Source organism: Micrasema longulum, unplaced genomic scaffold, assembly GCF_059751315.1.
Source record: "Micrasema longulum isolate JH-2025_06_02 unplaced genomic scaffold, ASM5975131v1 h1tg002526l, whole genome shotgun sequence".
NCBI classification, from domain to species: domain Eukaryota; kingdom Metazoa; phylum Arthropoda; class Insecta; order Trichoptera; family Brachycentridae; genus Micrasema; species Micrasema longulum.
Genome location: NW_028279667.1, coordinates 27,548 through 55,199, shown reverse-complemented (window position 1 = coordinate 55,199; position 27,652 = coordinate 27,548). Strand labels below are relative to the sequence as shown.

At 35.3% G+C, this 27,652-nt stretch overlaps 1 protein-coding gene across 2 annotated transcripts in view; it reads left to right on the top strand.

Annotated features, from left to right (window-relative positions):
- Positions 1 to 27,652, top strand: part of LOC148272022 (uncharacterized) — a 57,234-nt gene that overhangs the window by 19,244 nt on the left and 10,338 nt on the right. Inside the window, exons 10-18 of one of the 2 annotated variants that reach the window (XM_088240608.1) lie at positions 763 to 826; positions 1,648 to 1,739; positions 3,958 to 4,038; positions 7,928 to 8,082; positions 16,051 to 16,177; positions 18,675 to 18,786; positions 21,167 to 21,304; positions 22,078 to 22,179; positions 23,692 to 23,769. In XM_088240608.1, coding sequence (XP_088096734.1) covers positions 763 to 826; positions 1,648 to 1,739; positions 3,958 to 4,038; positions 7,928 to 8,082; positions 16,051 to 16,177; positions 18,675 to 18,786; positions 21,167 to 21,304; positions 22,078 to 22,179; positions 23,692 to 23,769 — 949 coding nt within the window. Of the gene's footprint in view, positions 1 to 762; positions 827 to 1,647; positions 1,740 to 3,957; positions 4,039 to 7,927; positions 8,083 to 16,050; positions 16,178 to 18,674; positions 18,787 to 21,166; positions 21,305 to 22,077; positions 22,180 to 23,691; positions 24,723 to 27,652 lie in introns of those variants that run through there. The other variant, XM_088240607.1, reaches the window with a different exon arrangement.

Genomic DNA, 27,652 nt, shown 5'->3' with positions numbered 1-27,652 from the left:
GATAGTTATGTTATTAAAATAATATAACAAAATGTAAAAAGAAAAATTAAAAGTTAGAAAATGCTTTCCTAAGGAAAGGCCCACTGTCTTAATAAATAATAAATATGTCGACATCCAATTTGCTCTACCAACCGGCATAACCACTCTCAGGTTGGTTCTGCATCGTGGTAGGTGAAACAATCGATGCCGTCTTTGTCGAAGATAGTTATCAGGTACGAACAGACCTACATCCATTAGAATTTCTGAGTTATGTATGCGACCACCGATCACCTGAAAAAGTGAACACCCAAATGAACGTTCTTCCTCCTCCATAATGAATGATAGCCTAGCGTCCTCAATAAAAAGTCGGTTGGGAAGAGCCAAGGATAATATCCACACTCTTTTAGGTACAGATAGCGCAGAAATTTCTTCTGCACTCTCTCCACCATCAAAGAGTATCGAGCCTCATGTGGCGACCAAATACTTTTTTTGTTTGCCCATGGTCTCCACTTTATTATTCTGGGTGTCCACCTGCCATCATTTTGCCTCGCCGAGTGTCGTTCCCACTGCCATTTCAATTTTGCTGCACGATCCATAATATCCAGGACTCCGGTTCGGCACCTTATTTCTTCATTTCTTACTCTGTCTCTTAGACATACACCGAGCATCTGTTTTTCCATGGATCTTTGTGTGCATTTTAATTTCTGGCAACTTTTTTGTGTTAGAGACGTGGTTTCTATATGCCTTTATGTCATTTAATGTATTTTTCGTTTTTGTTTTCAGCCATTGGCGTTGAAAAACGTAGATGAAAACATGGCGAGAGAAATTGACGATGCCCTTATCAACGGTAAGTTACAAATATTATGTGATTTACTTGTTATTGCATAAATCTATAATAATTTTTATTTTAATATCACAGAGTGAAAAATGTTGTGGATATTAAAAATATTTTTGTTTTTTCCACCTCCGACAGATCAAATCTGTGCGAAAAAATATTCCTATCGATGCAACTAAAGCTCTTGTAAATGCTTATGTCGTTTTGCGTCTAGATTACTGTAATGGAATAAACGCAAATCTCCCAAAATATCAAACTAATAAACTTCAATCTGTTTTCAATGCAGCAGCAAGGCTTATTACGGGAGTAAAAAAATATTCTCACATCTCACAACATCTTCGAGATTTGCACTGGTTAAAAAGCCCAGAGATAATAAAATACAAGCTTTGCTGCACGGTATTCAAATCCCTTCATGAAATGGCTCCAAAATACCTATCGGACCTTTGTATTAGGGAAAATACATGTCAAAGAAAATCTACTCTTAGGTCAGCATTTGATTCAGGAAGAGGAAAACTTGTCAAAATCCGGCGCTCCCCAAACACTAGATTTGGAGATCGTACTTTTGCCGCCGCCGGCCCCTCTGCCGGGAACCAATTGCCTTCAAACTTACGAATCATCGACAGTCCCAGTCAGTTCAGATCCCAACTAAAATCCCGCTTCTTTAGACTATCATACCCTAAATTTTAAATCTGGAAATATAATATATCACTTAAGTTTAGTTAGAATGTAAGTTTAGGTATACAATTGTGAAGCGCCCTTGAGATGATTTTTTACAAAAATGGCGCTATATAAATCAGTCAAATATTATTATTATTATTATTATTTGTTTTCAGAACACGATAAAGAAGAGGTTCTTAGAAGAATATTTAGTAAAGTGAGAGAAAAGGCGAAAGAGGAATTAGCGAAACAACTCACAGAATTCCAGGTAATTTGAAAATAAGTGTGCTTTCTATTTAAGATAATTTTATAATGAGTTACAGAAAGACCGCGATATAACAAAACGCAATATAGCAAAAAATGACGTATATCGAAAAAAAAAATCGAAATTTATTCCCTAAAAACAATTTTTCATTCAAAAATTCATTTATACAGGGTGTTCTTTAAACCCTGTCACATCCGAAACCACGATGATCAATATGAGCAAGAAGACATAATGGCACATTAAAATAAATTTTTAGAACTAATAAAATTTACAAAAATTAAATATTGAAAATAACAAATGGTTGCTTACTTCTGCAAGGGAGAAGCGAGGGAGGGGAAGGGGGAGTCTGATACACCGTCAACCACATGGCCACGCCCCCCTCGCTTCTCCTCTGCAGAAGTAAGCAACCGTTTGTTTTTTTTTTTAATATTTTATTTTTGAAAAATGTCTGCGTTTTAAATATGCCAATATGTCTTCTTGCCCATACTGATCATCGTGGTTTCGGATGTGACAAGGTTTTAAGAACACCATGTATTGCGAAATCCCATTAATATGCTACAACAGAGATGAAGAACATTTAAGAGAAGGTAATATGGAAGTCTAGGCATCTACAGGGCTTATGACCTGTCAATGGCTGGTTTAAGTGGCCACTTTACACACTGTGTAACATTCACCATTCTGCCTATTCAAGATGCCTTCAACAGATGAAAGAATTGAAGGGATATAGATTTTTAAATATAGGCAGAATGGTGAATGTTACACAGTGTGTAAAGTGGCCACTTAAACCAGCCATTGACAGGTCATAAGCCCTGTAGATGCCTAGACTTCCATATTACCTTCTCTTAAATGTTCTTCATCTCTGTTGTAGTATGTTAATATAAACAGCTCCCCAGGGAGTTGAATCCAGTCCTTGTCTACAAAAATTTGGACAAACTCAAAATATTGGCTGCGCGTGGCGGTCTGTCGGCACCCAGAACTGTCAAAGCTTCTATGATGACTAATAGCGAGAATAATCAAACTAAAATAATCGAAATATGCAATTATTAAAAAGATCGAGACATTTCGAAATGCCTACAATTAATCGAGTTCACTCGAAGATGTCGCGAAAGCGATGAAACCGGTCACTGGATATTTCAAATTTGTGGATTAAAGTATCACTCGTCTTTTATTTATATAATAAATTACAATGAACTTCCGTCTAGAATTTTCACTTACAAACTTAAATCAATATATAATTTTTTCAAGCATAACTACGTTCAATTAACATTGTGTACAAAAAGTTAAATCAATAAATACATTATGTTTCAATTTGACATTGAAATTGAGCGTTTGAATGATATTAAATTTTATAAACACTTTTTTAAGTAAGAGTTAGATATATATATATAGATTAGATAGTTACAGGTTTTGCAGCTACTGAGCGCATGGACGAACTAAATACTAGATCCCATTTACGAAATTTAGGTATTCTATAGTTGACTTCTGACTATTCTCTAAGCTTAAGAGACCGCTCCGGGAACACCTTCTTGACACGATTGAAGAGATAAAAACCGAATCGCTGCGTGCTTTAAATGTCATTCTGAAAATCGACTTTAGCAATTGTTTCTATAGTCCTTAAAATATAGCTTTATTGAAATGACAGCTGTCAAACTAATGTCACTAGTGATGAGAAATTATTGATCACCGATCAAATCGATTTTATCAGTTTTTTCATGCAAACATGAGACTGTTTCCGAAAATTTATATAAAAACAAAAACACAAGATAATTATTTACTAAAAAATAAGACATTAATTACTATTTTCAATGGATAACAACAACAAAATAATTATTTTTTATTCAATCGATTTAAGTTGATCAATTTGTCCCATCTCTAAAATTTTTGCAAAATGAAGTAACCTTGTAAGAACGTCGTTAATAATGAGGTTTATTTTAGTTTTAAAGCTGATTTTATATAATTATGTTGATTTATATGTCGAGCATTGTATTAAAAATTAAATTAACATGCATAAATCACTCCTTAGGCGTTACTACAAAGCTATGTCCTCACTTTTGCTGACAACTGTCAATCTAATCAAACTACATTTTAAGGACTATAGGATTGGATAAAACGTTGGCAGTAGTGTATTGTATCGGGAGAGAAGTACTTTGAAGGCGATAAAATAGATTTAGAAGAATAAACAAAGATTTAAAAAGTTATTATGTATATTTTTTCTTTTCAGATGAAAAGACAACTTGGCTTGGGATCTTTCTATGGGCCTCCAGATTCTGTTTTAGAACTGTGTGACATAGACAAAACACAGGTATTAAATAACAATTATCATATTATTGATTGATTTGGTGTTTATTTTGTAGAACTCCATATTTAAACTTATAATTAGAAATCAAACACTGATTTGAGTCTACTGAAGGCGAAACAATTGTCACGAAGTTTTATTTTTATATGTTTATATTTGTAAAAATAAAATAAAGTATTCAGTAGACTCAAATCAGTGTTTGATTTCTAATTATAAGTTTAAACAATTATCATATTTATTTTATGGTTACATATTTACTACAGTAATTTTCATTTAGTTATACAGTAAAACCCCTGTCTTACATTTTCAAGGGAGTAGCATAAAAAAGTGTGAAACCGAGGAAAACGCTAAAGTGAGGAAATGAAAAACTTCATAATAATTGAAAAAACGGTCTTAATTGGGGATTATTCATATTTACCAATGATATCATTAAAAAAAATATTTTGTATTTTTTAATAATTACCACAATGTTTTATTTTTTATTGAATAAAAAAAAACATATTTAAATAGTTTTATGTAGGTACTTAACCTTAAAAACACGGAAAAAAAAATTGAATTTGCATAAAATGCATACAATGATTTTTTCCCTAAATACTGGGAAATTTTGTTTATATGGTATCACTTTTTTTAGTATGGCACCACAACATTTCAACTGTCATTTACATTGCCTCAAAACTGTTTCACACTTTTATGATAACTGTTTAAACAATCTTATATGTTTATAACTTCAAATAATATTTCTATTGCTAAATTTTAAAACTTTCTTCACCGTAATTTATTGATGTGAAGACTTTATTCTTCCTTAACATGCGTCAACCGCATGTCACAATTTAGTAAAATGTCAAAATAATAAGACACTTAAACAAAATGGTCAATTACACTGGACCTTCTTTGAATTTAGTTTGAGACAACAATTTACACATTTTTTTATTTACTTGATTTTATTCACCATTTTGGGCCAATGCAGCGGCGCGCGGCTCGGCGTCTTTTGACGGATCAAATGAGTTTCGAAATTTTTTCAATGTAAAATGGTTATGAAAAAACATTAATTGGGGGAATATTTTAATGAAATTGTATGGAAAAAATGGGACTAATACATTTCGGCGTAAAAAGTGAGAAAACGTGGAATTGAGAAATGTAAAAACGAGCTTTTATTGGTATATACAATAGCTTTGATGAGTAGCAAAAATATAAATACCGTATTTTTCAGGCTGTAAGACGATTTTTTTTACTCTGAAAATTCAACCGAAAATTGGGGTGCGTCTTATGGTCCGATACTTCTTATCGTCCAACACATATTTTTTTTCTAAAAATTGATATATTACAACAGAGATGAAGAACATTTAAGAGAAGGTAATATAGAGTTCCAGGCATCTACAGGTGCCTGGAACTCTATATTACCTTCTCTTAAATGTTCTTCATCTCTGTTGTAATATGTTAATATAAACAGCTCCCCGGGGAGTTGAATCCAGTCCTTGTCTACAAAAATTTGGACAAACTCAAAATATTGTTAAATATTGATAGATAAATTTTGGGGTGCATCTTATGGTCCGATGCGTTTTATCATCCACAAAATACGGTACATCTTTTTTAGTTTTGCTGGTGATACGTCTTGACTGCCTAACTAGGGATAGCTTCCTTGTTTTAAGACAGTAAATATATATTTTATTGGAATCTGTTATTTTTATCAATAATATTATCCACTTTAAATTTCCTTAATCCTTTTTGCTAGTTTTACAATTTTTATAATTAATATTTAAAAGGAAATTAACTTAATACATAATGTAGAATAAAACATAATGTAGAATAAAACGCCAAAATTGATGTAGTCAAGTCCATCAGAGATTTAGGAGTTGTTTTGGACTATAAACTGACATACAACGAGCATATAGATAATACAGTAAATAAATCACTGAAATTACTTGGCTTCATTAACAGAATATCCTCTGATTTTACTCATGTCCGTACAATCAAAACTCTTTATTGCTCAACTGTTCACCCTCTTCTAGAATATGCCTCCGTGGTCTGGTCTCCATTCTATGTCGATCGCATAAATCACATTGAATCAGTCCAACATCGCTTGCTTCGAAAAATAGCGTGGATGCTCGGACTAGAGAGAGATAACTATTCTTATGCTGAAATAGAGTCAATGTTAAATATTTCTAGTCTACAAAAACGTAGAACTAATATTGACTTCATATATATGTTCGGCATACTAAATGGTATAATTTATTTATTTATTTATTTATTTATTTATTTACGGACAAAGTCCATTATAAACATTACAATTAAAAGAAATTTTTACAAAGGAATAAAAAAATATAATATAATCGATGTTCCATCATTACTGGGACAAGTAAAATTCAATATTCCGACTTGTAGATTGAGAAACAATGAAGTACTGTTCATCGATCATCATAGAACAAACTATGGCCTAAATTCTCCAATGACCCGCCTTTGTCGTATTGTTATCTGGACTTTTTTGGTTTAAGTTTACAAGGATTTAAACGAGCACTAAATAAATAGTCCAGATCTTGTCTCGATGTCCCTTATGTTTGCCAATGCTTCTTTCTTTTTTTAAAAATGTTTTAAACTATTCTTTTATTGTAATATTTTAACCTTATAAATTGTGTACATGGACAATGTCCGTTAATAAATAAATAAATTTAAAAAATTAATAAACCTTTATAAATTTGAATAAAATTGGGAAATATCGCGTGCTACGAATACCGATAAAAATTCAGTGAAACCTCTATCTATCGTTTCTCGAATAATCGTTTTCCCGGATTTGTCGTTTATTTCTTCCAACTCCGAAATAATTTCATATAAAACATACAAAAATCGATTTCTATATCCACCATTTTACCGCATTCATCATTTGAATTACGATGCGTATTTGACATATTTTAATATTTTGTATATGTTCTTATGCGCGGAACGTTCGAAAGAGAAAGAGAGATATAATGACAATTAGAACAAGTTAAGGTTTCTGAAGATGATTGGCTAAGACTCGATACACAGACGAATTTCAACAATTTTTTTACATCTGACGACAATATCCCAACGTGTGGGATAGAAACTATCGAAACCTTGTGTGACGCGAGGTTGAAGGAGACAGCTGAAGAGGTCGATATTGATGAAGAGGAGCCGCCGCTTGTACCTTGTTTTCAGAAGCATGCACTATCTTCGAAAGATTAAAAACATTCTACTACTCACATTCAATAACTGATGCCGAAAAAAATATTATTTGCAAAACCGAAAATATAATGTTGACGTTGAATAAAACAAACAAAACAAACGTTGATGAAAGATTATTTCCAGTGCAATAAACTTTAATATTTTTCTTGTTTTTGTTCTGCTTTCTAATTTTATTTAAATACATTTATTTACACCTGAAACTTTGAACCTGCCAATGGTAATGCAGATTGCCAGGGCGGTATCTTTACCCGATCTTATCTCCTTGTGTATTGACCTCTTATTCCCGCATTCATAGTTTATTTCAATAAGTCCTTTTAAAAACGATAGCTAGAGGTTTCACTGTATATGGAAAGCATTAAAAAAAAATTGTCTTTTCAAAATTAATATTGATATTGTGGAAAAATGTTTTCATACATAACATAAGAAATATGTCACCGGAAAAACGCAACACGTTTGGCATTGATAATTGAGTCGTCAAAATTCATGATGATGTTCTATAAAAATTTTGACGGTTAGGAACAAATTTGAAAATTACCATGATTCGTGATGTATTAGGGGCGTGGTTAATGCGGGCGACCGCTTTTGTGAGAATTCAAAATTTCAAATATTTTTATGCTAAGTAGAAAACAAATTTATTTTTTTGTTTTACAATATTTCATATATTATTTTTCATGTATTATTTTTCTCGGTGTTGCAGGAAACTGCTGTGGTTATGAAGTGGCTAGTTCCCTGCTTGGCGATATGGGCCGATAACTCCGCCGGGGACCACTGGGGGGCAACCTTCGGTAGCTCGGTGCAGTCGCTACTGGCCGCCTCTATACCCGCTCTTCTCCAACACACCTTCTGTCTCAAGTAAGCCGAGGAAAATCATCGCCAATAAAACATGAATAAATGTCATTTTTCCTCAACAAAGTTTTGAGTGTGTCCGCTTTGTAGCTGCAAGACTTGTAATCTAACTTCTATTTTTAAAAATTTGTTTTTTATTTCGTTTTTTTCAAATATCACTTAAACTCTAAACTTCATTGTCAAATAAAATATTTTTTTAAATGTGAATAGGGGCTAGATTTCTTACAGTCCATGCGCTCTGTAGCTGCAAGACGTGTTGTAATCTAGCTCCTATATATCATAATTGGAGATGAGGAACTAGAATCCCAACCGTCCATGCGCTCTGTGGCTGCAAGACGTGCTGGAATATTTATTTATTGTACAGCGCCCGAGAGGTGATTTTCACAAAAATGGCACTATATAAATTATCCAAACATAATAATAATAAATACTTGCAGACTGGCTGGATTTCCTCCCTAGGGAGTTATTTATATTTAAATTTGTTGCAGGCCTCGTGGTGTAATGGTCAACGGGTTTGCCTACCAAGCGAGAGGTCTCGGGTTCGATTCCCGACATGGTTGATATGAAATATTTATTTTAAAGGGTGTTTTCACTCCAGAATATTTCATAGTCCCTAGACCGGTACCTTAAGTGTAAGACTGATCATTTTACCTTCATGTAACCAAAAATGATCAAGATACCCTGCGATTGGTGTATCAATGCAGTGCCCTATGCACCATTAGGTGCAGAAAGGTAATGATGATGAAATTTGTTGCAACCGAGAGGGAAAACATTTTTGAGAAGGGAAAATGGAAGTCTAGGCATTTACAGGGCTTATGACCTGTCATTGGCTGGTTTAAGTGGCTACTTCACACACTGTAACATTCACCATTCTGCCCATGTTTGAGCATCCACATTTCCTCAACTCTTCCATCTGTTGACTTTTGTGAAGCGAAAGAGCTGAAACCTTTATCATCCGGGTGAGATTCATCTGGCTGAACCAATTCACCTACTGGGCAACGCCTGAAAACAATTTTCAAATTTGCTTAATTTCTTCAATTCCAATACTTCTTCTTTTACCGGGTAATTAATTCAACAATGTTTTGAGTATGTCCACAACTTCACAAAAGTCAACAGATGGAAGAGTTTATTTATTTATTTATTTATTTATTATATACACGGCCTAAGCCAATTACAACAGTTATATCAAGAAACATAAATGCAAGAAACTGAACAAAAAGAACATAAAACTATTTAGCAAAAACAAACAAGGGCAAAACAATAATTATACACAATATTTTAGGTGTGTTGTTACCACCTTTATGTAGGCACCTAGTTGGTGGCCTAATTTTGTGATGTACAAAGTTATGTGGGTGCACAGAATGAGAGCAAGTAAAACAGGGTACTTACGTTTTACACCAAGATTTATTCACGAAACTAAACTACTGAAGCTAACACATTGAAAGAAGGATTCTAATAACTATATTAGGCAAAATAAAATGAAGTTGGTAAATCTAAATTGGCGGTAATTTTGTGCCTCGAAGACGCGTGCGGTGAGGTCGGAATCCGGTAGTTTTTTTTCTAGCCGGTTTGGCCCGTTCGTACGCTCTACGTCGGCGTTCGGCAATGTTCGGCTCGTGCCGTCGTTGTCGACCCGCCACACAGCCCCCTTCCAAGTTTTGAAATCTGTTTTTCAAAACTGACGCTGTATCACCCTCCTGCCGCTACGCGTTGTGTATGCCGGTTGTTCTGTTGGTGTTTCCGTTTCTGCTGGACTGGCTCGTTCTTCCGCTGTCTGGAACGCCGGCTTGCACCTGTCCAGCGAAACCTTTTTATGTTCGCCATCCACGTCCAGTGTTACCGTCTTTTCCGCCCTGGTGATGACCTTGTAGGGCCCCTTGTAGTTCGGCATCAGGGGTTTGTACACTCTGTCGTCCCTCAGAAACAAGTGTGTGGCTCTCTTTAGTTCCGGGTGGATGAAAACGTTACCTTTATTGTGGTGCTCGACTGGCCTTGGTTTGACGTTTTGCATGAAATTTACCAGTTGCCTAGTGTAGGAGTCCGGGTCAATGTAGTCGTTCGTCTGCTCCAGGATGTCTGCTGGTAACTTTAGTTTGCACCCATACAGCATCTCTGCTACTGAGTGCTCTGCATTCGTGCGCAGTGTGGCCCTCAGTCCGAGTAGTATGGTGCTGATCGATTTTGTCCACGGAACAGGGTGGTGAGCTTTAATGGCCGTCTTCAGCGTTCTATGAAATCGCTCGATCATGCCATTACTTTGTGGATGGTAAGGCGTCGTGTTGGAGTGTGCTATGCCTGATCTGGAACAAAACAAGTTAAAGTCCGTAGACATGAATTGCCTACCCTGATCAGTTATAATTTTCTCCGGTACGCCGTATCTCGCAATCCAGTTGTCCCAGATGGCTCTGATGATTGTGTGGGTCTGGATATCTGCGATAGGGATTACTTCCGCCCATCGAGTGTATCGGTCGATACATGTGAGGCAGTACCTCAGTCCCTCTGATGGTGGAAAAGGTCCGATGAGGTCGACATGGACCACGCAGAATTTCTGTCTCGGCATGTCGATCTTGATGATCGGTGTCCTCGTGTGTTTGTTGACTTTGCTCTTCTGACAGGGTATGCAGGCCTTCGTCCAAGCTGCGCAGTCTGCTTTCATATTTTTCCAGACGCCTCTTTGACTGATGGTCTTGGTCGTGGCGTCGGCTCCTGCATGGTTGAGGTTATGCACTTGGTTGAAGAAAGATCTCTGTAGCGTTTTTGGGATGTACGGTCGCATGTTGCCTTTGTTGAGATCGAAGACGATTTCTTGTCCCTGCATGTTGGTTTTGATCAGGTTCAGAGCAGTGTTCTTGTCGTCCAAGAGTGCGAGTAGTTCGTTGTCCTGCCTTTGTTCTTTATGGATCTTTTCGAACGATATGTTTGCCTCTTGTTCGATCATGTCGATTCTTGATAAGGTATCGGCGACGACGTTGTCTTCTCCTTTTATGTATTTGATGTCCGTGCTGAACTGTGAGATGTAGTCTAGATATCTGAGTTGTCTGGGGCTTTCTTTGTCGTGACTTTTCCTTCTAAACACGAATTGTAGTGGTTTATGGTCCGTGTATATACAGAATTCTCTGCCCTCCAGATAATGTTGAAAGTACCTTACAGTCTCAAAAATGGCTAGTAGTTCCCTGTCGTACGTACTATATGAACACTGAGCTTGTTCAACTTTTTTGAGAAGAAACTTATCGGTTTGTAGTTGATGCCGTCATGTGGTTTGTTGTAGCACGCCTCCGATTGCGTAATCTGAGGCGTCTGTCACACTGACATCTTGCTGCTTTCCTCTGGGTAGCTAAGCTTAGTGGCGTTGATCAGCGAGTTCTTGACCTCTTCGAAATCGTGTGTAGTGACTTCGTTCCACTCTACTTTTCTGTTGTCATTCTTTTTGCTCCCTTGAGGTAATCGTGTAGTCGTATCAATTTGTGTGCTGCTCGTGGTATGAATCTTCGGTAGAAGTTTCCCATGGCCAAGAATCTTCTCAACTGCTTAATGGTTTCTGGCTTGTTGAGGTTCGTGATGGCTTCCACTTTTGTTGGCGAGGGTCCGATGCCTTCAGCCGAAATTTCATACCAAGAAATAACAGTGTTTTCTTGGCAAACTCGCATTTAGATGGGTTTACACCATTCCATGATCTTGAAGTCGCTGGAACAAAGCTTTTAAGTGTTCCACATGTGTTTCTTCGTCTGGTGAAGCGATCAATATATCGTCGATATATGCGTGTACTCCTTCTAGACCTCTTGTGACTTCGTTGATGTGACGTTGGAATGTTTGTGCAGCGCATGATAGTCCGAATGGCATTCTTACAAATTCAAATAACCCGAATGGTGTGGTTATAGCTGTCTTTTTAATGTCAGTTTCATTAATTGGAATTTGGTGATATGCTCGTTGTAAGTCAATTTTGGAAAAATTTACAGTTAAATAAGTCATTGCATATATCGTGGATATGTGGCAAGGAATAACGATCAGGTACCGTCTGTGCGTTTAAGCTACGGTAATCGCCACAAGGGCGATAAGTACCATCGCTCTTCTTCACCATATGCAATGGAGAGGCCCACTCACTCTTGGAGGGTCTACAAATACCTTGAGCCACCATGTGATCGAACTCTTGCTTCGCCTGCCTCAGTAGTTCTGGGGACAGCCGACGAGTCTTACACATAACGGGTTTGCACGGGTATCTATATGGTGGATTGTGTTGTGTTTATCCAGCCCTGCGTATGGTTTATTGATATCTACTAGTTGTGGATACTTCAATATGAGTGAGTGGTAAATGTTGGTTTTGTCTGTTAATGATATGGAACATGTTATGTTGTTGTTTGTGGAGATGTCAAATGCTCTGATTATCTTGCCGTTTGTATTGTCTACTAACCGTTTGTTCCTAACATCTACTAACAGGTGGAAGTTGTGGAGAAAATCTGCTCCTATAATAGGGCGTGTCGTATCCGCTATTATAAACTTCCATGTACACATTTGTTTACATCCCAGATTCAGTGTTACCGTGGTAACTCCGAAATTCTGGATCGTAGTCCCGTTCGCTGCATAGAGAATTAGCTTAGACTTTTCTCCATGGCGTTTGTGTAAAGATCTAGGAATTAATGATATTTCCGATCCGGAGTCAACGAGGTATGACACACCACACACCGGTATCACGATCTTTAACAAAGAGACGTGTTGTGTTGGTTGAATCAGCCGCCTCCGCTATGATTCGACCATCTAGTTTTTTGAAGCTAGATGCGGTTTAAATTCACATGGTGTGACGCATTTCTTAGCTTGATCGCCAAATTTTGTGTGGAAGTAACAAAGAATAGTTTTCTTGTTATTTCCGTTGGCCCTATAGCTTGTTTTGTTGAAATTGTTGTTGTATTTGTTGTTATTGAAATTGTTACTGCTGTTACTTGTTGTGTGTTTGAATCTATTGTTATTGTTGTTGTGACTATGCTGTTTGTTGATTGTGTGAAATAAACTCTCTACCTTATGGGTTAGAGCTTGTACGGACTGTTCTAAACTACAAATGTTATTTTTATTGTTGGTACCTACTACCGCTACATTATCCTGTGTGTACACCTGTATTAGGCGATCTGCTATCGTCGCTTGCCTATCCCAGTCATCTTCGCTTATGGCTAAATGCGCTTGGATCGTCTTGGGCAGTTGTTGTATCCACAAGTATTGCAACGTCGTTTCGTCTATTTGTAAACCTATTGCTAGCGTCCGCATCTCTCTAAGTAGGCTGGATGGGTTTCGATCCCCAAGCTGTAAGGAAGAAAACAGTTTTTCTCTCCTTCTGTCCTGTGGACAGCCCATGCGTTGGATTATAGCTTCCTTCAGCCTCGTATATTTTGCTCGGTTCGGTTCCATGAGTAAAATATCTGAAACTTGTTCTATGTGCGTTTGTTCAAGTTTTGACACTAAGTGACTATAACGTGCGTCTTCTGAAACTATGTTTGCCAACTCGAATTGTGCTTCTATCTGTTTAAACCAAAGTTCGATGTTGTTCACCCATAGCTGTGGTAGTTTAACGCTAATCCTATCCGTGTGGAACATGTTGTTTGCTGTGTTGATATTTGTCAAGTCAGTGTTGTCCTTGTTAGCCATTGTTTACAGTTTAAAAATATTCGTTTTTAAAAAAAAAATTCAGAAAAATGTATGTAATAATGATTACAGTATAAGTTAAAATATTGAAATAAAAGTATTCAATAATGAGTGTAGTTGTATTAAAAAGTTAAGTTTAAATTATTAGATTTAAATTTAAATTTAAATTTAAATTTCAAACAAAAATATTTATTTTTTAAATGTCAGAGTCACTATTTGTTATGTATGTACTGTGCAAGTTATAGAAAAGAAAATTAAAAACAGAAAATTTAAATAATTATTTTACCATACGGCGGAACACATTTTCCAACTATTAGGTATTTGTATTCTCCAAGCCTGAGTGGTCCCCTCAATATTAATATTCCTTTTGATTGTCCGTTGTACAATATATCAAGTTTAAAAATGTTTATGGTAAAACTTCAAATCTGTAACACATAATAACATGCATAGCCTAGGTTAAAAATATAAACATATATAGTACAGTCACACGATATAATGTATATAGAAAAAAAGTATGGATACTAATGTCCACGTACTAAGTTAAACATTCGTCGGCTTAGCCGCCCGAATATCTGTTTGTTTGATAGTTTCAAGTTGTTTACAAAAATAAAATTTTACAAATTGCAAGTATTGTGAACGACTGCGCCAGCTGAAAAATATTTCCGATAGATTTCGCTGGTAAAAAAAAACTTACTCCCGCAGTGCGTTCACAAGGAGAAAACTTTCGGATGCCTACGTCACGCTTGTCTCGCCATATAATATTTGTCAAAAATAATTATGTACCTGATTTTTGAAAAAAAAAAAAAAAAAAAAAAAAAAAAAAAAAAAAACAAAATTTAAGAACTATAAATAACAATTATTTTCCGGTACCCTGTAAGTACCTCTACTCAATCTGGCACCCTATGTAAATGTTCGTGTGAATTGTTTGTGTGTTCGACTCAAGAAAAATAAAAAAAATAAAATTTATATGTGTTGTAGGAATGTATTACTCGGCGTGCGATTTTTGGTGAGCGAGTCGCTCGAACGTATTATATTATGTTTGTTTATAATAATTTTAGTTAAATTATGAATCCCCTGTTTGAATTAATCCCGGCCGAGTAATATTGTTAAGAAATTAATCACAGTTTAATCAATTCACTAGTTACATTAATTACATTTACATTAGTTACATTTACATTGAAGATTGTTACCGACAGAAAAATTCACTCGATTCGCTCGGTCTTTGAAAAATCTAATTCTATTATATATTATAATTATTATAATATAATTCTATTATACTAAATTAATTAACCTTACAATAAGTTAACCTTGAAATAGATTAACCTTGATTAATTACAAATAAATTAAAAGTGCAATCAAATTAAAAATGAAAATTTAAATTTTTCATGTACCGACCGAAAAAAAGTAATTGTTGGACAATTTTGTCAAGCGAAGATATTTCTGTCTGAAATTTTGCGCAATTTTTATGGAATTTGAATGGGGTCACCGTGATTGATTGTTTAATGTTGTGTTTTCGTGTTCAAACGTCGGGGTATACCACTTTAGGTGTGTTGTTACCACCTTTATGTAGGCACCTAGTTGGTGGCCTAATTTTGTGATGTACAAAGTTATGTGGGTGCACAGAATGAGAGCAAGTAAAACAGGGTACTTACGTTTTACACCAAGATTTATTCACGAAACTAAACTACTGAAGCTAACACATTGAAAGAAGGATTCTAATAACTATATTAGGCAAAATAAAATGAAGTTGGTAAATCTAAATTGGCGGTAATTTTGTGCCTCGAAGACGCGTGCGGTGAGGTCGGAATCCGGTAGTTTTTTTTCTAGCCGGTTTGGCCCGTTCGTACGCTCTACGTCGGCGTTCGGCAATGTTCGGCTCGTGCCGTCGTTGTCGACCCGCCACAATATATTCATAAAAACGAAAGACCTAAGACTTCGAGCTAAACCATGCCATGCCAACTTCATCCCACTCTGTTTAGTCGCGAAGAGATCTACGAAAAGCCGGAAGATCTATCCCAAAGAATTCCAAGTCGTGTGATGAATTGACTAATCTACACATTCTGGACATTGGGGCTTAAAAACCAAAGTTGCTCTTAGAAGATTTTATAAATAGCAGAATTTGACTTCTGGTGACATGGTTGGGAACATGAAAAGAAATCAATCGCAACAGAGATGGGACATCAGTTGTGGAAATGTGGATGTTCAAACACAGGCAGGAGAGTGAATGTTACACAATGTGTGAAGTCATCACAATGGGCAAGTCATCTTGTAAGATTTTGTATTTTTCAATCGAGTCACCACCGCCTTCGCTCGTGTTATTTTAAGATCTCATTTCTTATTTTTCAGACCGCAAATGATCAATAGTGTAATTAATCCTGGACCCCCCGGTTCCCCGCCACGACCGGCCTTCCTGCAGAGAGACAAGCTCTTCAAACAAAGGATGAAGCACATCAACAAGTCGACCAACCATCCTGTAAGTTTTTTCAACACTTCTGTATCGTCTTTGTGGAACTTGGCAGTCGTGTATGTCGAAATGTAGAAAAAACACTTTCTTCAAATTTTATTTTTTTTTCTCACAAAGGAGATTCAAATTCAAAAAAATTCAAATTATTTATTCACAAAGTAACATAACAAATAACAAAGGATTTAAGACGTTTAATTGGAACTTTATATCAAACCAAGAACCCTTGAGCAATGGTTCGACATTACTAAGGTATAATACTCTCTAATAGCAGGAGTATTTGCCTCTTAAACATAGTTTCACTAATGTGAAAGGTGTCGATCTCCAAAGTGATAATGTTCAGCTGCTTGACTGCTCTTCCAATCGGCATGACCAGAGGCAGGTTGGTTCTGGAAACCGGGAGGTAAAACAGTCTGTGCTGACGCTGTCGGAAATAGCCATCAGGAACATAAAAATTGATACTCTCTAAAATGGCCGAGTTATCGATGAAACCCCTTAACAGTCTGAAAAAATGTCAGTCAGTGTAGACCCATCCCTTCTAAGTTGCAAACTATTGGTCCCAAGCATACCCAAGAGGAGCCCAGTGGGATAAAGCCACGGATAACTACCATACTCCCTCATGTAGAGATACCTCAGAATTTTTTTCTGAACTTAGGTTAAAGATTTCTCTGGATCATGTCTAGTCTGCCTAACTAGGTACAACCTGTTTTGAGGCAGACATTTTTATGCCAAATGAATAATAACTTTACTACCTACTATAGTCCTTAAAATATAGCTCGATTAGAATGACAGTTGTCAACAAAAGTGACGACACAACTTTGTAGTGATGTCTAAGGAATGATTTATATTGACACACGAAAAATCATTTATATCTGGGCTGGTATTCCAAACGAAATCATAGCGTGGTATAGCGCGTTTTTACGTACTAAATACGGATTATAGCGCGCTGTAAACGCGTTCGGAATACCACTCCTAGTATGTTTATTTATTTTTTTAATACAATGCTTGACATATAAATCGACATAATTGTTTAAAATCAGCTTTAAAACTAAAAAAGAACAAATTATTAAAGACGTTCTTACAAGGTTACATCATTTTGCAAAAACGTTAGAGATGGGACAAATTGATCAATGTAAAATGATCGAATAAAAAAATCATTCATTTGATGTTGTTCATGAAAAAAGTATAAATATCTTGTTTTTTGGTGAATAATTGTCTTTAACACACTATAATTGGCTTGTTTTTGCTTTTTTATATAAATTTTCGGAAACAGACTTTCATGTTTGCATGAAAAAACTGATAAAATCGATTTGATCTGTACATGATCAGTGATCATTAATTTCCCATCACTATTGTCATTAGTTTGGCATTTTGAACAAGCTACATTTTAAGGACGATAGTTTATTTACTGTACATTACATTAGTACCTGGTGCTCATCCAATGATCTACATCTCAACTTAAGTAAGTGCAAGATTATGAGATTTTTTCGTCTGGAAAATCCAATCATATACGACTACTCACTGAACGATGAAATATTATCATCTGTGTCTAGTATAGAGATTTAGGTATTATACTTGACACTAAACTTTCTTTTACAATTCATATTGAACATGTTATCAATAAATCCTTGAAACTTCTTGGATTTATTCACAGAAGCACAGCTGACTTCAAAAATATCAATACCCTTAAAGCTCTCTTCTGTTCCCTAGTTTTCCCGCACCCAGAGTATTCCTCTGTTATCTGGTCTCCATATTATGATGTTCACATCAAGAATATTGAATCAGTTCAACATCGATTTTTAAGAAAGATAGGCTGGAGGTTGGGCTTATCCGGAGACCAATATACGCATAATGAGTTAGAAACTACCTTAAATATATCTTCTCTTCAAGACCGTCGAAATAAATCCGACCTTATAGTCCTATTTAAAATTCTCAACTCACTCTTTGATGCACCCGAACTACTGAGCTCGATAAAATTAAATATCCCAACTAGAAACCTCAGACAAAACTTACTTTCATACCGATATCCATGGAACTAACTATGGTTTTCATTCCTCTTAGGTCTGCCAACAAACATACCAGTCTTGATTTCTTTGATAACAAGTTGTCTTCTTTCAAACGATCACTCAATCAAATTCAATTATAAACACCTCTCTCCCGCTTCCACTCCCACAAAGTCTACTATAAACCAGCGAGTCTTTCTAATTTTTTTATAATAAATTTCTATGCATAAATGTGTCCATAAAAATGCCCATTGGGCGTATATATAAATAAATAAATAAAAATAAGTTATGGAAAGCTATCAATTAAGATCTTTCCACTTTATTTAATGGAACTAGGGGCGCTGGATTGACGTAGGAGGAGGCGAGAATGCGTCTGGCGATGGGTCTCCCGGAGGCAACTGCTGACGTCCACACGCTCCACTTAGGAGCGGATGTGGAAAAGAAAAAGAAGATTATATTATTTCGTGTGTTGCTTTGCTTTTATTTGATTGAATTCTTTGTTTCAGCTGGTGATCCGAGGTCACCACTTGAGTCCGATCACAGTGACGTCGGTCTGCCACTGCCACCAATGTCACCTACTCATATGGGGCATCGCACCTCAGGCCTACAACTGCTCAGGTATTTAAATTACGCTCACTGCCCACTGTCGCATGCCAGAAAATAATAAAGTCAAGTTTATCGGTGTGTTTCTAATAATAATAATATTTGGCTGATTTATACAGCGCCATTTTTGTAAAAAATCACCTCAGGGGCGCTTTACAATTGTATATCTAAACTTACATTCATTGATACCGAGATTGCATAGGTTAGGTAACACTTATGGAACGGCTTCAGACATTCTGTCCAATTCTTTACTATCTCATAAGTCCACAATATCACATTTATTTGTAGCTGCTCGTCAAACTGTTATTGACAATTCAATTCCATAAATTTAAAAAATACTTACTTGTTTATTTTTATTAACATATACTTGTTTTTTTTTTTTTTACTACTATATCAAATTGCATTGAAGTATTAGCAAATACGCATTTCATAGATACATATTTTTATTTCTAATTTTTTCTTGATAATATATGCTTGCTTGTTTATTCATTTAACTTAAAAATGTCTTTCTTACTTACCGTAACACTTTATTTATTGTTTGCTTTACAAAATTTATTTCATAAGCTTATATCGTTGCATTTTTTTGTTTATATGCTTACTGTTGTTTCTTGCATACCTTTGTTATTATTGTTTTTTATTTTTTTTTACTTTGAAAAACTTTTTATTATATCCTTTTTAACTAATTTCACATATTTTTTCTGTATATTCTGTGTTTATTATTTAGTAAATAAAATCGAGGTAAATAAAAAAATGCGTAAATTATTGTCTCAAACTAAATTCAAAGTAGGTCTAACTAACTAGGACGACCGAGGAAGACGTGGCATTATCAGATAATCCAAAATCTTAAGTCTGGTGATGTTAAAAGCAGGCAGAACCGAATAGCGTGATGGTAGTACAAAAAGTTAAGATTTAATTTACGAAGATATGTCACGGGTCAATTTAATTAAGTAAATCCTCGATATTGCGTTCCTCAATTTTTTTCCATACATTCTCATTAAAATATCTCCCCAATTGACGTTTTTCACATTCTTCATAACCCCGGTTTTACGTAGAATTTTTTTTGAAACTCATTCGATCTGTCAAAAGACGCCGAGCCGCGCGCCGCCGCGTTTGACCAAAACGGTGAATAAAATCAAGGTAAATAAAAAAATGTGTAAATTGTTGTCTCAGACTAAATTCAAAGTAGGTCCAGTGTAATTGACCATTTTATTTAAGTGTCTAATTTTGACATTTGACTAAATAGTGACATGCAGTTGACGCATGTTTAGGAAGAATAAAGTCTTTACATCAATAAATTACGACGCAGAAAGTTTAAAAAATTGGCAATAGAAATATTGTTTGATGTTACAAACATAATGTGAAAAGGAGATAGTTTAAACAGTTATCATAAAAGTGTGCAACAGTTTTGCGGTGATGTAAATGACAGTTGAAATTTTGTGGTGCCATACTAAAAAAAGTGATACCATATAAACAAAATTTCCCAATATTTGGGGAAAAAATCATTGTATGCATTTTATGCAAATTAAATGTTTTATTTTTGCATTCAGATAGTCAGAGTTCTACTGTACAAATAAATAGGAAATCACTTTTAAAAATCGAAGAAACAAATGACAAAACAATGCTATGAATATAAAAAAATGGATTAATAATTGCTGAATACATTTTTACACTTTGATGTCTTGATTTTTGATGATTAAGGTAATTTATTTATTTAAATATACAATACAGCACTACTGCCAATTACAATATTCATAAATTATATAATTAGGTAAATACAAAAACTTATTTTAAAAAAAAGCACAATAGATTATTACGATCCATAAAAACAATAGTAAACAAAAACGAATAAGCCACTAATACACATTTTGATACATAGTTTTAGAGGAAGAGTCTAAAACTGGAAATCCCAGCATGGAAAAGATCCACCTCTCTCGGTAGGCTGTTCGACAGACCAATCATTCTCCCCACAGGCATCAACAATGGTAAATTTGTCCGGCATTCTGGAAGAACAAATGGTCTGTGTTGCCTAGCTCTTGAATAGTTGCTCGGTACGTATAATTTCATGCGCTCCGAAATGTTGGGATTGTAAATTAACCCGTTCAGAAGTTTAAAGGCTAGCATAAAAGAGGCAATGCTCCTTCTGGTCTGCAAACTTGCGGTACCGAGCATACCTAAATGGAACAATGCTGGGTACTGCAATGGGTAGTATCCATACTCTCTCGTATAAAGGTAATGAAGAAACTTCTTCTGTGTTCTCTCAACCATTAGTGAATAAGTGGCTTCTTCAGTTGATTGAGTTAACTCAGTCAAGTTTTTTTCTTAATTCTTGAAAAATTGAGCTGTTTTACGCGTCGTGTAAATCGGGAGTCTGGTGTAAGGTTATTTTCTTCCTCAGATTGTAAACTGCGCGTACATCGCAGTTGTGCCCGGCAAGTTGAGGAGCTCTGCTGCGGACCCACGGCTGCTCCTACCAGGATATCACGCCTGATGGAGAAGCTTACCACAGCGCCTATTCAGCCACAACCCATCAGCGGTGAGTTGACTCTACTTAACTAGAGATGAAACAGATATCAGGTAACTATCCGGTATCCGGCCGGATACCAGATAGTTGCTCAATATTGGCGGATACCTAATATTCATTGAACTGCAAAAATTTCATGAAATCAACCCAATTTATCTATATCGACTGTGTTTGGGGAAAAGAAAGTAACCCTCATTATTTGAATAATTGTCTTTTTGCATAAAAACATTTGTCAGTGTTCGATATACACTGGAAAATGAATTTAACCCGTAATTTTGTAATTGATATTTTAATTTAATATATATTGGATCTAAATTTTTTGCAACAGAGAAGGAAAACATTTTTCAGCAGGGAATATGGAAGTCTAGGCATTTACAGGGCTAGCATTTTGGTCCTGCGCTACTTTTATATTCCACAGCCAGGACGACTTTTCATGACGTACTCGCCTTCCCCTCTCTGGTGGATTTTCCTGTCGGTGTTACCTTCCCTTAGCTGGCTGGTTCTGGTTTGGAGGCGCCAAAAACTCGCCTGTCATCCTCTCGTTATCTGTTTTGATCACACCGTTACGAGTGTGATCCCATTGCCCAGGGTTCGCGACGTGCACGCTGACGAGGTGGACTAGTCAGCAGTGTTGCTGGTGAAATGCAACTGGGCGTATGTAATCGCACCCTCCAGCAAGATGTGACTCACTGCGACCCTGCTGACAGTTTGAACACCAATATTTGTCAATGTAAATGAGTTAAATAAAAAAAAAAAATTAAATCATTTTATTTTTGGTCGTACAGGTAATTCCCATCAGCATAGCGACTCTGGTCCTCATCATCACCATCACCACCACCATGAAAAGAAACCAAAGAAGTCTCATGCAACCTCGCACTTTCTCAACAGTTAGTATTTTTATTTATGTATATTTCGACACCTCTTGCGTACGAGATGTGTTCAGAAAATAACGGGAATTTTTTAATTTCGCAGGTTTGGAGAGTCCAATTGTCAATTTTTTTTTTATTATATTGGTATACATGCCCTGAAGTATGCTAAAACTTTAATCTGTATTCATTGTTTACTTTGTCTGTGGCAGCCGTTAAGGTTAGACGTGTTTTTATGGGCTCGGCTATTTTCGTTTATTATAGTTATTTCTAAAAAATGGATCAAAGAATTTGTATCAAATTTTGTGTAAAAAATTAAATAAAGTATAACAAAGTGATATCATAAAAAAAAAAAAAAAATATACTTTTTGGAAAAATTTAATTAGGATTTTTTTAAAGCTTACCATAAAAGGAATTTTTCTCTGAAATTTCTCCGTCTGGCCCTGAAAAACCGTGTATTTATTGAAACAATTATGATTATATTTTATGTCAATTGCCATAACACTTTATCTACTTTTAACCTTATATCGTAAGACCCCTCTGGGCGTTTATAAAATAAATAATTAAACAAACAAACAAACAATTCATCACGCCATTTCCCCATAAGGGTAGGCAGAGAGGATAGAACGCCACAACACTCTATCTTTGCATACAGATCTCGCTTCCTCTGCATTCATACATCTTCTCATGCACGCGCGCCGATTATTCCGACTTTTGACATGTCCATCTTTAGGTATTTGTTGGATTTGGTCATGCCATGTCTTTCTCGGTCTTCCTCTATTTCTGCATCCATCAACATTCGCAATTTAAAAATATTCTTAGCCGTTCTCTCGCTGTCCATTCGTTCTACATGTCCAAACCAGCGCAGAGCTCCTTTCTTGATTTTGTCGATAATGCTTGTCTCAGCCTTACATAATGTACGGATCTCAACATTTGTGCATCTATCGTACATAGTTTTACCACACATTCGCCTGAGAGATCGCATTTCGACAGCATTCGGCCTACTTTCATCCCTGTTTTTCCAAGTCCATACTTCGCTCCCATACATCAGGGACGGGACCAGGACTCCGTTGTGAACTGCCAATTTTGCCTCTTGCGACAAGCATTTATTTGCCAAGGTCGATTTAAGTGCACCGTTCACTCTGTTTCCGGCACTCACCCTCCTTTCAATATCTTTCTCAGTCATTCCATCCCTAGTGAACATACTTCCCAGATACACAAATTCCTCTGCTTGTTTTAGTATAACTCCATTCACTAAAATAACTAAATAATATCATAACCCACAAAGCGAAATTTTACAGATGAAGGATTTAATTAATTTTTTAAAAATTGATAAGAGATCCAAAATAAAAAAGTGTTTTATTTTTATTTTGTATACCTTACCAAATTTTAATATAGTATTCTACCAATTCTCTGCATGCACATAAATCTAAATATAAACACATTTTTAAAAAAATAGTATGCATATTTTATATCTTTATATCTTAAAGGTTAAGAATCCCTTTAAATTCTAATTTATGGATACTTTTTCAGTGGATCGAAGTGCGAGAAAAACGGATGATGACGGCTCATCGACATTTGACACCAGTGCAACTTCCCACAACACTTCTGGTAGGATTTTAAACTTATTATTATACAAACATGCCTATATTTTTTTCCAGAGAATCTATATAAAACTAGAGCATTTAAACACGTTCTATATATGTCCTCTGCTTAGGTTATTCTCTATCTAAAATTGCTCGGCTTGTTCTAAGATGGAGATTTTTTTAAGAATTACAGTAAAACCCCAGTTTTACGTTTTTCAAGGGAGCAGCAAAAAGGTGTTAAACTGAGGAAAACGTTAAGGTAAGGAAATGAAAAACTGAAGAAAATTAAAAAAAACTGTTGTAATTGTGGATTATTCATATTTACCTATGATTTAATTAAAAATATTTTGTATTTTTTCAATCAATACCACAATGTGTTTTTTTTTTTATTGAATTAAAAAAAAACCTTTTTAAATAATTTTATGTAGGTACTTAGCCTTAAAAACACGAAAATAAACATTTAAATTAGTATAAAATGCATACAATGATTTTTTCCCTAAATATTGGGAAATTTTATTTGTATGGCATCACTTTTTTTAGTATGGCACTACAGAATTTCAACTGTCATTTACGTCGCGGCAAAACTATTTGACACTTTTATGATAACTGTTAAAACCATCTTCTTTCCGAAGTATGTTTATAACTTCAAATAATATACCTATTATAAAACTTTCTGCATCGTAATTTAATTGGTGTAAAGACTTTATTCTTCGTGCGTCAACCACATGTCACAATTTAGTAAAATGTCAAAATTAGAAACTTAAACAAAATGGTCAATTACACTGGAAAGTTGAATTTAGTCTGAGACAACAATTTACACATTTTTTTATTTACCTTGATTTTACTCACCGTTTTGGTCAAACGGTCTTTTGACAGATCGAATGAGTTTCGAAAAATTTCTACGTAAAACCGGGGTTTATGAAGAATGTGAAAAACGTTAATTGGGGAGATATTTTAATGAGAATGTATGGAAAAAAATTGAGGAACGCAATATCGTGGATTTACGTAATTAAATTGACCCGTGACATATCTTCGTAAATTAAATCTTAACTTTTTGTACTACCATCACGTTATTCGGTTCTGCCTGCTTTTAACATCACCAGACTTGAGATTTTGGATTATCTGATAATGCCACGTCTTCCTCGGTCGTCCTAGTTAGAGTTGGGCATTTCGGTTTTTTTATAAAAATGGCAATAAGAGTAACAATTTCACAAATTAAGCTGTTTCGTGAAGACGTTTAAACAATAACAGTGCAGTGGGCGACACCCCCCCAAATAATTTAAGTATTATAAAATTAAATTTTAGGCTTCCCATTTCCCTTATCGCATTGAAAATTTATGTTATGAATAAAAACCAAAAATAAAAATTCTGAAAGTTTTTTTTGTTGCTCAATTTTTTATAATTAAAACAAAAAAATACTAATTTTCAAAAACGTTTTTTCATTATTTTATTATTATTTAATGTATTTTTAAGCTTATTACTTTTATTAAATGTAAATAGAAACCTTTGAATATACAAAATGTCATTTAATTTATATTTATAATTTAATGTACAGGGTGTTCTTTAAACCCTGTCACATCCGAAACCACGATGATCAGTATGGGCTCTTGCCCTTACACACATTGGCATATTTAAAAAAATATTTAGAACGAAGAAAGTTTGTAAAAATAAAATATTGAAAAAGAACAAATGGTTGCTTACTTCTGCAGGGGAGAAGCGAGGGGGCGCGATCGCGTGGTTAACGGTGTGTCATACTCCCCCCTCCTCGTTTCTCTCCTGCAGAAAATAGCAACGATTTGTTTTTTAAATATTTTATTGATTTAAATTTTATTCGTCCTAAAAAAATATTTTAATGTGCCAATGTATCTTCTTGCTCATACTGATCATCGTGGTTTCGGATGTGACAGAGTTTAACGATCGCCCTGTACATCATTCGAATTATATACGTATTTTATGTACTTAATTATTAATTTTACATTTATAATAAATTACCCACATTAAATTGTCAATATTGTGTATACAAGAAATTGTCAATTAGATGCGCGTATAAATTTGGCGGGCTTTTTTACTTACATTGTTTATGCGAGCTTACACTAAAATTGGGCCACTTAGTAAACTAAGCATTCCTTTTATACAAGCGGCAGAATCTGCGTTTAAAAGAAATTGTGCGCTTAAGTGCCTGTATGTGAATTCCGATAATGGGATGGATGGATCAAAAACGTAAAAATTAACACCCTAGTAATTTTTTTTCTACAGGTTTCTTTGAAATATGAACGCAGTTGTTTTTAAATGGTGTCAGCTCACAGTTAATTCAAAATGGTGAAGTTTTCCCGTTTATTTAAAATGTCTTAAAGGTCTGGTTATGACACTGTTTCAGTTTAATTTGCGTCTCCATTTTGGAAACACCCTCAATTTTCGGTGTTATTTGTATTTGTAACGACTTCGTGCTTTTTTGAATTTCGAATTTTAAGATACAGAACAAGAAAGGAAGCGACTTGCTGATGAATGTCGATAAATCTGTAAATTTGATCGTTTTTGAAAGAAATGAAAGTATGACTAAATGCGAAATCACTGTGAATGGAGTTATACTGAAACAAGTAGAGGAATTTGTGTATCTGGGAAGTATGTTTACAAGGGATGGAATGACTGAGAAAGATATTAAAAAGAGGGTGAGTGCCGGGAACAGAGTGAACGGTGCACTTCAATCAACATTGGCAAATGAATGTTTGTCGCAAGAGGCAAAATTGGCAGTTCACAATTCAGTCCTGGTCCCGACCCTGATGTATGGAAGCGAAGTATGGACTTGGAAAAACAGGGATGAAAGTAGGCTGTATGCTGTATGCTGTCGAAATGCGATCTCTCTGGCAAATGTGTGGTAAAACTATGCACGATAGATGCACAAACGTTGAAGTCCGTACATTATTTATTTTATTTTATTTTATTTGGGATTTTTCCAGCTATTACTGAAACAAAATAAGTAGAAAAATATTAACAATACTAAAGCCAATTAAAAAAATCCACTGTTAATCTAATGACACATAATATATAAGAAAAGAGTTTACGTAATTGTATGTGTGTGACGTTTGTTTTCATGTGTATGTAAATGTGTGTATGCGTAAATGAATGAGGGAGAGAGTACATGTGCGTGTGGGAATGAATGAGGGAGAGGGTGCGTGTGTGTGGGTGCGTAAGTATAAAAAAATAATTGTTTAAAACTTATAAATATATTAAAAATTATACAAGAAAGAGCTTGGTAAAAAGTTTGAAATTATGCAAGGCGGGGGGGGTAAGCACCATCGACAGAATCAATCAAGAAGCTCTGCGCTGGTTTGGACATGCAGAGCGAACGGACAGCGAAATAACGGCTGAAAATATTTAGGATGCGAATGTTGATGGATGCGGAAATAGAGGAATACTGAGAAAGACACGGCATGACCGAATCCAACAAATACTTAGAGATGGACATGTCAAAAGTCGGAATAATCGGCGCGCGTGCATGAGAAGATGTATGAATGTAGAGGAAGCGACACCTGTATGCAAAGATATTAGCATATTATTTTTATTATATAGTATATTGTCGGTCTCGTAGTGTAATAGTCAGCGCATTTGCCTACCATGCAAGAGGTCTCGGGATCGATTCCTCGTCATGGTTGACATGAAATATTTATATAAAAAGGTGTTTTTACACTAGAATATTTCATAGTAAGCGTAAGACCGATCACCTTACCTTCGTGTAACAAAAACGATCAAGATACGCTGCGATTGGTGTACTAATACAGTGCCCTATGCACCATTATGCGCGGAAAGGGAATGATGATGATGATGATGATGGTTTTTATCAAACCAAAAAAATTGAAACAAAGCTTTAAAAATCATTTCGAAAGAAAAGAGATACACGAGTGTAAATT